Source organism: Portunus trituberculatus, chromosome 44 (genome assembly GCF_017591435.1).
Source record: "Portunus trituberculatus isolate SZX2019 chromosome 44, ASM1759143v1, whole genome shotgun sequence".
Classification (NCBI taxonomy): Eukaryota; Metazoa; Arthropoda; class Malacostraca; order Decapoda; family Portunidae; genus Portunus; species Portunus trituberculatus.
In genome coordinates, this window is record NC_059298.1 from 1,497,476 (window position 1) to 1,513,549 (window position 16,074).

General features: G+C 37.4%; 1 protein-coding gene across 2 annotated transcripts; it reads right to left on the reverse strand.

The window, feature by feature from the left end:
* Positions 1–594: 594 nt before the first annotated feature.
* Positions 595–15,303, reverse strand: LOC123518645 (uroporphyrinogen decarboxylase-like). Of its 2 annotated transcripts, XM_045279568.1 has the most exons (9): positions 15,150–15,303; positions 12,872–12,980; positions 11,484–11,662; positions 10,032–10,115; positions 8,380–8,541; positions 8,100–8,261; positions 7,329–7,466; positions 3,044–3,211; positions 595–1,731 (listed from the first exon to the last, which is right to left on the reverse strand). In XM_045279568.1, exons 1-9 carry the CDS (start codon positions 15,159–15,161, stop codon positions 1,582–1,584), a joined length of 1,164 nt encoding a protein of 387 aa, XP_045135503.1. In that variant the 5' UTR covers positions 15,162–15,303; the 3' UTR covers positions 595–1,581. The 2 variants fall into 2 exon arrangements, with proteins under 2 accessions (XP_045135503.1, XP_045135504.1); XM_045279569.1 differs by lacking the exon at positions 10,032–10,115.
* Positions 15,304–16,074: the final 771 nt, after the last annotated feature.

Below are 16,074 nucleotides of genomic sequence, written 5' to 3' on the forward strand. Positions count from 1 at the left end.
ATATCAGTGCTTCCTTTTCCTTGTACCATTCCAGAATAATCTTTCGTTCCATCTCATTCTTTCATATATTTAGTCCCACCCCCTTCACTTCTCTGTCTATCTCACTCTTCCATTTCCTTGCATCCCATTCAGTTCCTACTCTGCCTCCTACCTAGATACACTTATTATAGCTTATTACCAACCACCTCAAACCTCCCATTCACATTTTTTTCACTCGCCTTTATCAAAGGCCTACAGTGCTAATGTGCTATACCTATCCTGCCTCCCATGTTCTGTATTTGTAATCCTTGTCTTTATGTTCAACATAAGCTGTAGGTAAGGATGCATATGTCTTAAACTATCCTAAAAAGTAATTCTACTCTCAGTATAAAATTATCCATTTATTCCTATTATTTATACAGATCTTTATAGATTTAATTTCCTTTTCAATATTCCCATACTTCATCAGTTGGCAAACAAATGCACGTTATACATATGTAATAGCTAATATCAATATGATGACAATGTTGTGGTACCTTCATTAAAGTCAATCAATTACAAGATACCCACTCACCATTATGTCTGTAATAGGATGTTGAATCAAGAAAACTAAAATTGCAGACACTACATGTATTGCACATTACATTACAGACATTCTAACTAACTAAATAGGATGTTGTGCTTACAAAGGTCAACTAGTAATTGTTCAATAGCAATATATCATACCAGCTAGCACATGTTGCAAGTTGCCTGTTCATTAGATACTTATACTTATGCAATAAAGCTGCACTGTAAATATCCAAATGTAGTTGAAGATGATATTCAATCAAATAAGAGGTTCCCCAATTCTTTTTTCCCATAATTCACTAATGTGAATTGCCTCTGTAAAGGAAATAAATGGCTAGCAGGAATTATTATTTGTCAGAATTGTAAAAGTGCAACTTGGCAACTGCTTTCTTAAGGAAATATTACAATTACCCACATTAACCCTTAACTGACGGGGTGCTTGATTTTATCTGTCTCCATTCCTGGTCAAAATTCACACATTTCTAAAATGTCAGAAAACTACTTTAATTACATAAATCTATGCCTTCTTTTGATAGAATGCAATGATGTCTTTCTTAGCGCACAATTATATCTGAGAGTAAAGTTATTATACATCAAATAGTTACATAATTGGCACATGATGTGTGCCTGCTGTGTGATAAGGTAGGAAGTGGAGATAAAAATAGATCAGACTAGCTAATCTTCACCATCGACATTTGCCCACACACCTTATGTAAAGAATCAATATTCAGTGAATCTCAAATTATAATACATGCTCAAAATAAATTCACAATGAAGAAATAGCTTATCAGCTGCTGCTTATGTAACTGATCTTAGTGCCTCAAAACAGGATGGCATGCACACACATGAACAATCATTGTCAGTTAAGGATTAAAGTCTCCACAAAGGCTACAGTCACAAGGAGTGCTTCACATAACAATGAACTCATAGACTCTGTAGCTATATAACAAATGTATTTACACCACTAACTGATATCTGAATGCCTTGTAAGCCTTATCACAGATGAAGGAGTGAGCAAACTGCTGCACCTGGAAGTCAGTCCTTGGAGTATTTCTGGACAGCCTGGACAAAGGCAGCCAGGTGATCTGGATCCATATCTGGGTACATCCCATGTCCCAAGTTAGCAATGTAGCGATGACGGCCAAACTTCTGCACCATCTCCTTCACAGCAGTATCAATGGACTTCTGTGGGACATCAAGAAGGCACCTCAGTAATTTCTATGGAGAGGTGCTAATATCATCAACATAGACTTCTTTCTCTACTCTGAAGCACAGTAGGGAACTGATGAAAATATGCAATATAATGTAGATTGTTCTTCCTTTGTAGCCATACCTTAAAATACTGTGCCTATCAAGCTACACCATTACTCACCATTTAGTTCCCTTGCTTGGCCACCACTCACTTTTTAAATACTTATACTTTTGCACAACCCATTCATTAACAACTACCTTCCTTCTATGCAATTATAATCATGGGTAGTTATACACAACAATTAATCAAATACATAGATCAATACATTTAAATACTTATCAAACAGCATCTTGTAATGCGGAGTTTTCAGAACTGGAGATCAATACATTTAAACACTTATCAAACAGCATCTTGTCATGGGAGAGTTTTCAGAACTGGTGAGTGTCGGCAGGTGGAAGCACAATGCAAGTCCCCTTCTCACACATATGACCAATATCAAATATGGCTACAGTATCATTCTATATAGATAAAGATCCAATATACTTTTCCACAATTCTTTTAAAGTACTTACACAGGTAAAATTGAACTTTATCTATAAACTTTATTCATACAAGTTAGTTTTCTAGTGAATTGGCAATTAGATCTACTTGGTCATCTACAGCTTTCCAAACAAATAGACCATTGTACAAGGTGTACAATTGTACACCATGCATCATACACAGTTGTACATGAGCGGGAGAGTGTGACCTTGTTGCTACCTCCACCTGACCTGTCTTACCAGTCATTTCTGATCTGCCCTCACACATACAGTCTCACTAAGGACTTTCTGCTTCAAGCTCACCATATAGCCACACTCACAGCCAATCAAAGGCATTTAAACACAACATGAACAAGTACTTTTTGTAAGAAGGGCAAATAGAGGACCTATACTGCCACCCACAGCAGCAATTCCCAGGACAACTATGGTCACTAAGAAAAGCAAAACAGTGGAGGACTAGCTGTCAAACAGGGGACGGTACCCAAATGGCTACCTTAGATTACGATGGGTCTACCATAAGTTCAAGCATTATCAACTGCAATGGTCTATCTTGAATAATAAAGGAGTTAAGAAGAATAATATACAAACATAATGGCCAGATAAACTATAGCTGTGTGATGAAATGGTGCCTAAACACTAGATGAATACCTTCCCTGAACTAACATAATTTATGCAATGTATTTGCTATTACAATTATATTTGCATTTATTCTTCTAAGTTTAATAAAACTTGTTTGAAATCCTATTAACTTCTGTAAACATACATACCTTGTCACCATAGAGTGCACATGGATCTAGGTTTCCCTGGAGAACCTTATTTGGTCCCACAAGTTCTCTGGCCAAGATTGGGTCCACTGTCCAGTCTATCCCAATCACCTCATACTTAAGGGAAGCCAGATCTTTCAGGGTATAGTGACCGCCCTTTGGGAACACTATCTGCAAGTAATAGCTAAGTTATAAAGTGTGTGTGTGTGTGTGTGTGTGTGTGTGTGTGTGTGTGTGTGTGTGTGTGTGTGTGTGTGTGTGTGTGTGTGTGTGTGTTATTCACCACAGTTGTCTGCTGGTCACCCAGCCTGCCTTTACCCTATGGAAAGAGCTCAGAGCTCATAGTGACCGATCTTCGGGTAGGACTGAGACCACATCACACACCAGGAAAGTGAGGCCACAACCCCTCAAGTTACATCCCGTACCTATTTTACTGCTAGGTGAGCAGGGGATACACATTAAGAGGCTTGCCCATTTGCCTCGCCACCCTGATGTTAGCTAGTGTCCTGTATGTTGATGCAAATAACCCATTTATGTTTCTCTCTGGAGTCAGGGTGTCTTGTATATCATCACTCCTAGGTCTTTCTCTTCACTCCTTTTTATTATAATTTTTTTTTCCCATTTTGTATTCACATGTAGGTCTTTTATTACTTGTACCCATTCCCATTACATGGCATTTCCTGGTATTAAATTCTAATTTCCACTCTTCGCTCCATTTCCAGATCCTGTCAATATCTTTCTGTAATTCCATACAGTCCCCAATTTCCTGATTATTCTCAAAAGTTTTGCATCATCAGCAAAGAAATTTATGTAGCTACTCAAACCCTCTTGTATATCATTAATATATACTTGGATTGGTGCCAGCATCGAACCCTGTGATAGCCATTAGTAACTGTGCTCCAACTTGATGGGTGTCTCTTATCCCTGTCCTCATTTCCCAATCTGTCATCCATTTCAGATATTTCCCTGTATTCTTTCGACATGTTCTACTTTCCATGAGTCTTCTATGAGGTACTCTATCGAGAGCCATTTTACTGTCCAAATACACCATGTCAACCCATCCATCTCTCCCTTGTACTTCATCTATTACTCTTGGATAAAAACTTATAAATTTGTTATGCATGACCTTCCTTTTCTGAAACCGAACTGAGTTATTTATTATTTCATTTTCCTCCAGATATTCTAACCATTTTTTCTTTAATTACAATTTCAAAGATCTTTCCCACAACACTAGTCAGTAACACTGGTCTATAATTTAGGGGCTTGGTCTTTTTTCCTTTTATATATAGGGACTATATCTGCTCTTTTCCACTCCCTTGGTACCTTCCCTTCCATCAGTGAGCTGTTGATCACATCCCAAATTGGTTCCACCAGTTGTTCTCTACATTCTCTCAGTGTCCATCCTGACACTCCATCTGGCCCCATTGCCTTTCTCACATCCACCTTTCCTAGTAGTTTGCTAATTCTCTGCTTATGCACCACACTGTTTCTCAATCCTTCTTGTGTTGCTTGGCTGCTTGGTTCAATGAAATCTCCCTCTTCATTAAAAACTGACTTAAAGCTCTCGTTCATAAGTTTGCTCATTTCCTCCTTTGTTTCATATATCTTATTTCCCTTAATTAACTTAAAAGATAGTCTCTCTGGTTGTCATTTTTCCATTTATGTACTTATAAAAAGCTTGAGTTCTTCTTCACATCTCTTCACTACATCCTTTTCAAAATTTCCTTCCTCCTCCCTTCTTATTGTAATATATTTGTCATGTGCCTCTTTATACTGCTTCCTATTTACTTAGTTTTGTTTCTTTCTTAATTGTGTGTGTGTGTGTGTTTACCTAACTGTATTGTACAGGGTTCGAGCGGGGCTCATAGTGTCCTGTCTCCCATGTCTTCATTTATCCAATTTTTCCTTAAAGTTATGCACATCATGTGCTGTAACAACTTCAATATTCAATACATTCCACTTCTCCACCATTCTGTGTGGAAAACTGCATTTTCCAATATCCTTCACACACTGCCTCATCCTGATTTTCTTTACATAAACTCTTGTCCTTCCATTTTCTTCTGTCAAAAGCACTAGGTCTTCCTTGTCTATCTTTTCAATGCTATCTTGTACATTGTTATTAGTAGATCTCCTCGTTCTCTTCTAACTTGTGAGGTTGGTAGCCCCATTTCATTTAGCCGCTCTTCATGTGTTAGGTCCTTTAGTTCTGGCACCATCTTTGTAGCAATCTTCTATACCTGTTCTAATCTCCTTATATCTTTTATAGAGCTCAGAGACCACACCACAACTGCATATTCCAGCCTTGAACGTATCATGCTTGTGATGATTTTTTTCAATCATATCTTTGTCCATGAATTGAAATGCCACTCTTATATTAGTCAATATTTCATATGCTAATCCCAATATCTTTTTTTTTTTTTAGGGTTCAGATTTTCCTGTATAATCATTCCCAGATCTTTTTCTTCTTTAGTCTTCATTATTTTTCCTCTCCCATCAAATAGTCCCATACTGGTCTTCTTTTCCTCTTTTCTAGTTCCATTAAATGACATTTCTTGGCATTGAACTCCAATTTCCACTTCTTACTCCACTCATAGATCGTGTTTATATCATCTCGTAACAGCAAACAGTCCTCCTAGGTTTTGATAGATTATTGTAACTGTTTATCCCATTGTGAATGTCATTTACATAAATCTGAAATATAATGGGGACTACCACTGACGTTTATGGCACTCCACTTGTTACTTTACTCCAAGATGAGTATGTTTGATCATGGTTCTCATCTCCTTGTCCTTCAAATAATCCCTTGTACACTCTAACAAAGTTCCTCATGGTCCTCCTATGTTCTCTATTTTCCAAAGTAGTCTTCCGTGTGTGTGTGTGTGTGTGTGTGTTTGTATTTTTTTAACGGGTGATTCATGGTAGCTAGTCTCAATGTCAATCATAGTATAGTGATTCGTCCACATTAGCTCCGGACGTGTGTGTGTGTGTGTGTGTGTGTGTATGAGAGCCTGCATGCATGTTCCTATGTAACAGTTAGGAGCACTTGGGTATTCGAATACGATTCTATTTTCATCATCTGTAATTAATGCAGTAAGTACACTGTATAGCAGGACATCATGCATGTTGTGCAGTGATAACTGCTTTTCCTTTTCAAGGCATAAATGTAAAAATATTATAGGAAACTTATGGAAATAAACAAGTACCGTATTTTACGGCTTACAAGACGCACTTTTTTTCCTAAAAAATACCCTGAAAAATACTAGTGTGTCTTCCAAGATGAATGTTGTATTGTAAGGCAGCATCCAACCTCAAGTGAGCTTGGACACTTGACAGATAGCGACCTGGATTTGTATGTTGAGTCATTACATTATGATGTTAGCTTAAGTACCATTTAATTTGGTTTTTTATATTATGTAAACTCAGTACTTAGGTGTTACAAGTATTTACAATACCATAATCCTTCCTGCAGCCTACTCAGCGTGTGGAGAAAACGGGCCGCTCCCCTCGTCTCATTGCAACACACACATACATGCACACGAACGCATACACATAATGCCAGATGCCTTTATACCTTAATTAATAGAAAATCCAAGTGGCTTACTCATTCAAGCAAGAGTCAAAACTCCACTTGTGAATTGTATTCACATTGATAAAGCCTATGAAGCACGACTGCAAAATAGAATAAATACAAACTGCAGCACTGACATGTTCGGTTTCGGCGATCGGACAAGTGATTCCGTAATGCAAACAACAGGTCCAAAACATGCCGTCGCCCGCCACTAAAACAAGAAGAGATGGACTGTTTCACTGTGTATATGTATTTACCTATGGTGTTTTTATTTACATAGTTTTAAATTTGTGGTGAGTGCTCCAGCAAATTTGTAATGAGTGGTGAAACAATAGTGTCTTGCAGACTCCTTGCTTCTGATGTTTTTTGTGCTCAGTGGTCGGGTATATGGTGAATGCGTTCTTGTATGAGAATGACTTTTTTTTTCTTAGAAATTTCTTTCAAATATTAGGGTGCGTCTTCCAAGATGCAGCGTCTTGCAAGCCGTAAAATACGGTAGATGCCTTATCTTGGCTATGTGAGGCACAAAATTCTAGTGTAGAAGTTGGAATGGCTTTAGCACCACAACATATGAAACCAGAATTTTGTCATGTACTGCTACTTACTATAATACAAGCCAATATGAATCAATGTTTCATGCATAAGTAACTTTAATTATTATCTATATGAACATTACCATTATTGGAAGGAAACATGAAGCCACACACGTCACTCACTCACCATTGGAATGTCTGGGAGGCCAAGCTGCTTCACTCGTTCCTTCACTTGGTCACAGATCTGCTTCAGGTAAGGCAAGGCAAAGTCCCTAAACAGTTGTGGGCCCAAGTGTTCAGCATGAGACTCAAACACTTGCAATACCTGAAAAATGAAGTGTTCAGCTACTGTATATATATATATATATATATATATATATATATATATATATATATATATATATATATATATATATATATATATATATATATATATATATATATATAATTAACTGGACTAATTCGGGGACAAAAGTATAATAAGATGCATGGGCAGGTCAATTTATGCAATGATGACAGGAATGGCTGACAATTCAAAGCCATAAGCATATTAATAAAACCTTCAGCATTATTAACTCATTATATGTAGGAAATGAAATCATATATTATTTTACAATTAAAACTTTCCTGCAAATACTAGAATAGATGAGAATGTAAAACAATGGAACAAGAAAAGCTGCAACACACACAAACACATTTTTCTTTGAATTTGTTCATCTTGTCATTCCATTATGTAATTACTATGACTTCAAACTAAGCAAATATAGATAAAGAAAGTATCATCTGAGCCTTTACTACAACTATACAGAATCAATGTAAACACATAGAAACAGACATCTAAAACTTGACCTTGTTGAAATGCTTAAATTGTCAGGGTTTTGACAGATCTTCAGATTCCTCATAGTCCCATAACTATATCTTCAAATTTATCTTTGTATATCTTAAGGAAAACCTTTACCTGAGCTCCAGCTTTGACTTGACCCACAAGATAGTGAATGGTTGCTTCTGTGATGATCTTGAGGAGTCTGTGGCTGGCCTCAGCATGCCTGTACAGCCATCCCTTGGCATTGCTCATGGTCTTGGAACCTTTGCCTTCAATCATGTAAGCCATAATTGTCCACTGAAAGATTAAAACATTTACTTTTCATTTTAAAGTAATTAAATAACATCCTCCCACAAGCTACAGTAGGCCAAGACAAAAAGTCTTCATCATGAAAGCCAGCACACATAATACTTACTGGAGCCCCACTAAAGCCTATGAGTGTTGCCTTTCCTTTCAGTTCTTTCCGAGTAAGTGTGAGTGCATCAAACACATACTGCAGTTTGGTGCAGGCATCCCCAGGTGGGGCCAGGCGAGACAGGTCATCAGGCCCACGCAGTGGAGATGGAAACACTGGCCCCTGGAGTGGAGGGGAGATGTGAATTAAAGAAATCAATTGAATTCTAAACAGAAAATATCTACTTCAGTATTATATATCTTTTGATGGAAAGCAGGCTGATGTAGTGGTGCAGTAAGCATGATGTCACAGAGTCTTTCTTAGAAGCTGACAAAATCATCATAATTTTGAAAGATTTCATGCAGGCTTGCCTGTCACCCTTCTTCACCAGATTGTGAACCAGACTCCCTGCATGGATCTTAACTGCTGGGATCTTTCTCAACCACTTAATTTCATGTTTTCTTGTGTCTATGATTACAATTATTAACTACAAGGAAATAACAATAAAAATAAAAAATTATCACACAATAAACTCTGCCTTCCTCTCAATATGGCCAAGTCACCCTCTCAACACTACACTAATACATTTCATTCTGCTTACTTCCGTCAGCTAAACACCCGTGATCCCATATTCTCCAAAAAAGTTGACATGTACCATAGTTATAGAAGATGTGTATCAACTTAAACATCCATAAGTTATATAAGTTTAGATGAGTGAAACCACCAGTCATAACCATAGTGGTTACTTGATTTCAAATACTAAAAGACGAAGCAAAAGCATCTGTTTACTACTAATTCATAGTTTCTATAAATACCTCTTTCATTTTGATGTATTGGGAAAAGAGACAGTGTGTAAGACAGGAATTCAGTCTTTGGAATATAGTAAATGTGATCCTCTAGGAATGCCTCAATGTATACCATTACATTTTTCAAATGGTTTTGTGGCAAAGATGGCTGACTTGACAATCACCAAGGGCATCAATACTTCACAACTGCATCTTAAAAGTAGATTTTCTTAGCAACAAGATGTCTGTTACAATCACCTTAATTTTGGGGTGAGTTTATTTTTCCTTTCTGTGTCACTGTAATGCTTTCCTCAGTAGATTGGAAACAAAGAGAATGTCTGTAAACTCTATACAATAACTTTCGATGAGTTTCACATCACTAGGTTCATTTAATACATCCTAACTGGATAAATAATTCATCAGCTAGAAATGTTCTGGAGCAGCCATCTTGACTATGGGGAGCCTGTGTCATAAGCTGCTAAGACAGGGTGGATCCAGTCTTAGCATCACATGCAGATTTATGAAGGAGATGCACAATTTATGACAAGTATACATAATTTTGTCACAGCTATGAAACATTTCATAGCTAAGGCTCACTAGGACTGCTTTGTGAATGTGGCCACTATGATTCCAAATCTTGTGTATAGCCACATACTGCTCAGCCTGGCTCACTAGGTGACCAAGGGTGATGCAATCATGTATAAAGCTTTTCAAGATAAGGAGAATGATAATGAAGACAATGACAGGAAATGTTGAGCTTTCAGAGTTTCATGAAAAGCATATTAGGACATGTCTGTAATGCAAAAAGAAAATACCATGAAAGATTTGATAAATACAAGAATGCTCCATTTGGATTCAGCAAGCAGCTGGGAGTACAAATACACCAACCATGTTAGGTGGTTTCAAGACTCTTGTGTGGTATGTGTATGAAAGGTTGAGAGAGAGAGCACGTGGGGTGGGAGAGCTGGACATCTGCGGGCATATACAAGACAGGGTCACAAACAAAATCAAGAAATGAATGCATTCAAAAAGGAAATGGGAAAATATTTAGGCTAGCATCAAGTACTATAACAACTAATTAGTGGTTCTCTATATCAAGAAAGGTGTCACAAATGAACATTCACTGGAGGAGACTAAAGTGAGTTTTTGGTGGATAAAAGGGATTTACTGAAGATGATACAGCAAATGAAAAAGTAAAGACTTAGGGTAGTGGTTCATAAATAGAATGGAGAGTGACAATAAGAGTAAATGAAACAGCCTAAACTCTAAAGGACCAGTCATGGTGGTGATTTTCATCCTACTAGGGCTAGGGCTAAGCATAAAAAGTAACCTATATTCACACACCTCAAACTTGGCCAGCAATGGAAGAGCAAATGAACATCAAGACTTTCTCTTCTGCCATCTATATATCTCTATATGCAATGGTTATGGAGCGACAGTGAGTTGAAGAGGAGAGCCTTTAACTTGCCTGCCATACATTCAACTTACCTGACTCGATATGGCTAACAACTAATGAAAACAGGTGCCCTAAGCTCTCTTCACACATGCAAACCTGGTTTATTAAGTTCCTGCCCTACTGTACTCTCACTATGAAGTATAGCAAACAGTTGAGGGAGAGTGGGAACAGTTGAGTGTGAGTGGGTAATATGCATTGTGTTATAAATGGTGTTTGTACATCAGTTATAACTGTCACCAGTCCTTGCCTGCTAAAGTGGCTATAGCTGCCACTGGTCCATTAAGGATAAGAATATTATCTTAAAACATAAAAGATGAAAAAAAAAAAAAAAAAAAAAAAAGGCCAAAACAAGTTGTATGGTAGCAGTTTTGTGTAGTCAATAATCTGTATGAATCTTGTAAAATCACCATCTTGGATACCTTGCTTCAGGCAAAAGCACCTCATTGGTCCCCCTTTCTGTCCTCCTACTTCCCTGAAGGTCATTCTCCTCTAGCCCCTGTGTCTACCACACTCAAACACTTAGTCATCTCACTTTTGTCATGGCCATGCACAGAGAGAGAGAGAGAGAGAGAGAGAGAGAGAGAGAGAGAGAGAGAGAGAGAGAGAGAGAGAGAGAGAGAGAGAGAGAGAGAGAGAGAGAGAGAGAGAGAGAGAGAGAGAGAGAGAGAGAGAGAGAGTTAAAATTTACATATGCATCTATGATAAATTCCTAATTAAGACATAGCTATATATACAAATGACACATAACATATTTTCTTTTCAGAATAGATAAGAACATTAATTGATCTTCATTTTGGTCTAGCAGTGCATGGATGATAAAGTTTACACAATACTGATTAAAAAAATAGTGATAAAACAAAACCTTTTCCTTTAGCTCATCTTACCTCACCAGGCCTCATTTCTACTTCCATTCCTAAGGCTTGAGGAATCACCAGGATGTCAGAGAAGATAATGGCGGCATCCAGAGGAAAGCGATTCAAGGGCTGAAGGGTGACCTGGCACGACAGTGATGGTGTCTGGCACATGGTGAAGAAATCATGTTTGGCTCGTACCTCTCGGAACTCTGAAGAAGCAACACTCACATCAATAACTTTATCTAAGGTAGCAGGTGTTTGAACATTTAGTGTTCAGGTGCCTTGGTGGTACAGTGATAATTTCATGGCTTAAATATTGCAAGTACAATCGTGGCTAATAGTAATATCCAGATGAAAGAGGCTGAGCTTACTTGTGAACTTCTTGTGATCTCATAACTCAATATTAACAATAATTTCTTACCTACAATTCCTAACCCTTTAGCTTTAAGCACTGAGACACTGCAAGCCAATATACACCCCACCAAGAGAAACCTTATTCATAAGATGGGTTTTGGAAAGTTAACCACACCCCAGTACTATACATGTCTGACAGAACATTGTCTAAATATGCACAAAACATCACAGCTCTTCAAAATGCTAAACGTATTCAGGAGATTAAGTTCAGTGTATACTGCTATTATAAGATTGAACCTAGTCGAACTGTTGCTTAAATAGAACACATGTGGTAAGGTTCCATGGATGCATGTGAACATTATATTTATACCTATCAAACTTTATAGAGCAGTGGTTCTTAACTTTGGGGGCGCGCCCCCCTTGGGGCGGCGTGGGTGATTTCCACGGGGCCATGAGCCTCAGGTGAAAAGTAGAAGTTTTTCCATTTATGGGTTATTTTCATGACAAGAGCATGGGCCAGTACTGTAAAGATAAGCTTATAAAACAATGCAGAAGTATCGTTGTTACTAACTCTTGTTTTCAAAAGTCTCCCAGACATACCATTTTTCATATATCTATGTGAAACTGCATTTTCCACGCTCGTTGCTATCAAAACCAAGTACAGAAACCACCTGAACGTTGAAGGGGACTTACATTGTGCACTCTCAAGCATTCGACCACATATTCAAGATCTGGTAGATAAGAAGCAGTGTCAAATATCTCACTAATCATGTATTCAAGATCTGGTAGCTTAGAGCAATGTCAAATATCTCACTAACCATGTATTCAAGATCTGGTAGCTTAGAGCAGTGTCAAATATCTCACTAATGTAATTCATGCTTAGTAAATGGACTAAAAAGCCATTTTTAAAATTTTCTTTTTAAATCTGGGAGTGAAATTTGTCTATAGATGCAAGGGGGGAGTGGAGGGAAAGAGCAGTTTCTAGAGGGGGCGTGATACTAAAAAGGTTAAGAACCACTGTTATAGAGCAATAGGCAACTAAGACTTTAGTATCCTTGACTTGCCTGGGAGGTAGCGGCCAGCTTGCCTCATAACCCACACAGGCACCTGGTCCACCTCCTCGCCCCTTGCAGCACGCAGGAGACGGTCATTGACCATGGCAGGGAATCCACTCTGGAATTCCAAGATGTTGTGTGAGAGGACATTATAAGTGTTGAACAACTTCGCATTGTCTGCCTTTCATCCTATAAGAGAAATCATGTAAAAAAGAAAAAAAAATAACAATAATGAAAAAAAAAAAAATAAATAAATAAATAAATAAAATAAATAAATAAATAAAAATAAATAAATATAAAAAAATAAATAAAAATAAAAATAAATAAATAAATAAATAAAAAATAAAAATAATAAAAAAATAACAAATAAATAAAAAAAACAAATATAAAATAAATGAATAAATAAATAAAGAGAATAAAGAGGCCATTATTTCAGGCACTGCCCAGGACCATTCACCACTAGTAAATATGAAAGGACCTAAATCAGCCCTTGCAAGTTTCTTTCTTCAAATATAAGAATGAAAAAAATTTTGCACTAGAATCTACAGGTTATCAATCAGTGAAATTTCACATTCAGGTTTTATAGAGTAACTGCAAAACTCATGATTGACTTCCAAAGAGCTGACTTGATTGTTGCTTCAGCCATGGATGCTCTAAATACGAGATATCAAATTATTCCACAAAGTATCACATCTTTATTTCATAGCTAGTGATGGTTTGACAGGCCAAGATGAAACATCTAGAATAGCCTGCTTTTTAAGATGAAAGTAAATGGAAAATAAATGAGATAAAATGTAATAAAGCTCGGACAGTATTTCACTAGAATTCAAACTACTACATTAAAAATCATGATCAAGTAGCCTTTAGGTTAAGTTATGTTATATTTTGTAGTCTCCTTTATGTCATAATATGAAACACAGGTATTCAAGATAATCAGAAGAGTATTGAGTATATATAAGAATAAAGAACATAACTTCCACAGCTTGGGAAAAGGAACACCTGTGCCATACCAACTCCCTCATCATCTGCATTGAGTATCTGATCATGAATATTACCTGATGATACAAATGTTGGTTCCATCATCATGAAAAAGTCCATATGAAGTCAAACAATTGTAAAAGAGATAGTAGTTGGTGAGATCTAGATCATTAGTATTCAATGTTATGTCTGGCAAGTTAAAAAATAACCAATGAATGTCAAATTCTTTTCCAGTGCAAAAACTATAAAGGAAAGCAATCATTATCAATATCTGGTGATGGAACACCACATTTAGGTAGATCCCCAGGTACATCTTTTATGAGTAAATAGTAACCTAGTATTTCAACAGTGCAACTGGAAATGGAAGACAATAATCATGTTTCAATCATACCTTGGACAGATATGTTGGGAAAAAAAAAAAAAGTCAGTAAGCGAACTATCATCAATATGTGCTTAACCCCTTCAGTATTGGGATGCATTTATATGTTGAATTTGGGTATGATTAGACTATTCTATTGATAATAGGAAGGGTCTATGGAAGTCAGATGATTTATGGACAGAATCTTCACTATTTTAATCCCCCAAATGAGTTTCTTAAGCTGTATTAAGTCACCAAATATTACTCAGAATGAATATGAAAATGTGTTATGGTACAGGTGGGGTTAATACATAGTGCAATAGAACAAAATTAGTTTAAAGCTCCAGAACTGTTAGGGACTCATCAGCCAGAACCTCATCTCTGCTGCTCAAAGATGCAGCGTTATGATTAGGCCTCACAACAAGGACTCCAGGGTGTTTGAATCCTGAAACAGCAACTGCTGGGTAATCATGATTTAAGTTAGGATTTACCTATGAAGAACTACTGCAGGTGTTCGGCGTGGTAAATCTATCCACACCAACACATGGTGCCATGGCACCATAACTAAATCTAACCCTACACGTATATACATAAAATATATAATTCACTGAAAATGACCATGATACTGCCGCTTCACCTAAAGGCAAGACAGAGGGTTAGCCAAGCCGTGACACAGCTGAACGGCGAACAAACAGCTGACGGTCCCTGTAATCACCTGTGAAGATTTAATTTCCTCATCTATCTGTGGATTTGGTAAGCAGTCTTTCCCTCTATTGATTCGTGATACCATAAAGAACCGCAAATGTATGAAAAACCAACATGCCACCCATCAATTCAGTCATTACACAATAAGCCTAACAGTACTTGTCATGTTTTACACTTGACTAACACAGCAATTGTCATTCATGTCAATCACAAAAGCCAAGTTAATAAATATCAGCCAGCACCCACCTCCTGAGCCATGGCTGGAGGTGGAGGATGATGGGAACCTTATGCAAAGGATCTATCACCGGTAGCCGCACACCAACCACCAACAACCACTCTCAGCTAGGTAACCCCAGCCCTCAGGTAGGTTCAAGAATCAAGATTCCACCATTGCCTTTGCAACGGCGCAGGATCGACGATGTTCCTTCCTGTTTAGTTCTGTATTTTTCTTTGCCTGAAAATCCATATATTATCAATTTACTGTTTAACTTTTTCCATTTTACATGAATTTCTACCCTTAAACAGTAGTAGATCGCTTGTACAACTGACACCTTGAGTCGTGACCCCAACACGTGCTCACCGCTTAATAAGTAGCAAAATATAGCATAGAATCCTTGATAGGTAGTTACATCTCAGGCACAATGTGCACCCAACAACTCCACGACGCATTTTGGAAAATGAATTACAAATGTGCTTTCTAAAGAAAACTGCATTTTTTTTTCGTGCCATTTTCTTCTATTTTCCATGGAAGCACAGTCGGCTCCCTACTTGATGAAACAGTTTTCCTATCTATAGGTACCTACCTGTAATTCTAATAAAAAATATTATTTATATTATTTTAGTAGCTGTCATTGGCTAAAGCTAAGCTGCTTTTTTCCCATCCACACCCCACGACCCACTCCCTATTCCTCCTTCCCTCCAGCTACGTACTACATGCATATACTTCTCATACCTTCTTCTGCCAAGCGTCCCTGCTAGCCCATCCTACCGCAGCCAAGGTAACAAATATTTCCTCTCTTATTTAGATTAGAGGAAATTCGATAGAATCCATCGAGTTGACGAATGGCTTTAAATAAAAGAAAGGATATAGGAAGGCTGCTTCTGGCACAAAACTTTGATTTCCAGACTATCCTCCTAGGGTTTTTATCTTTCCCTCTCAAGGTGGTTTTAT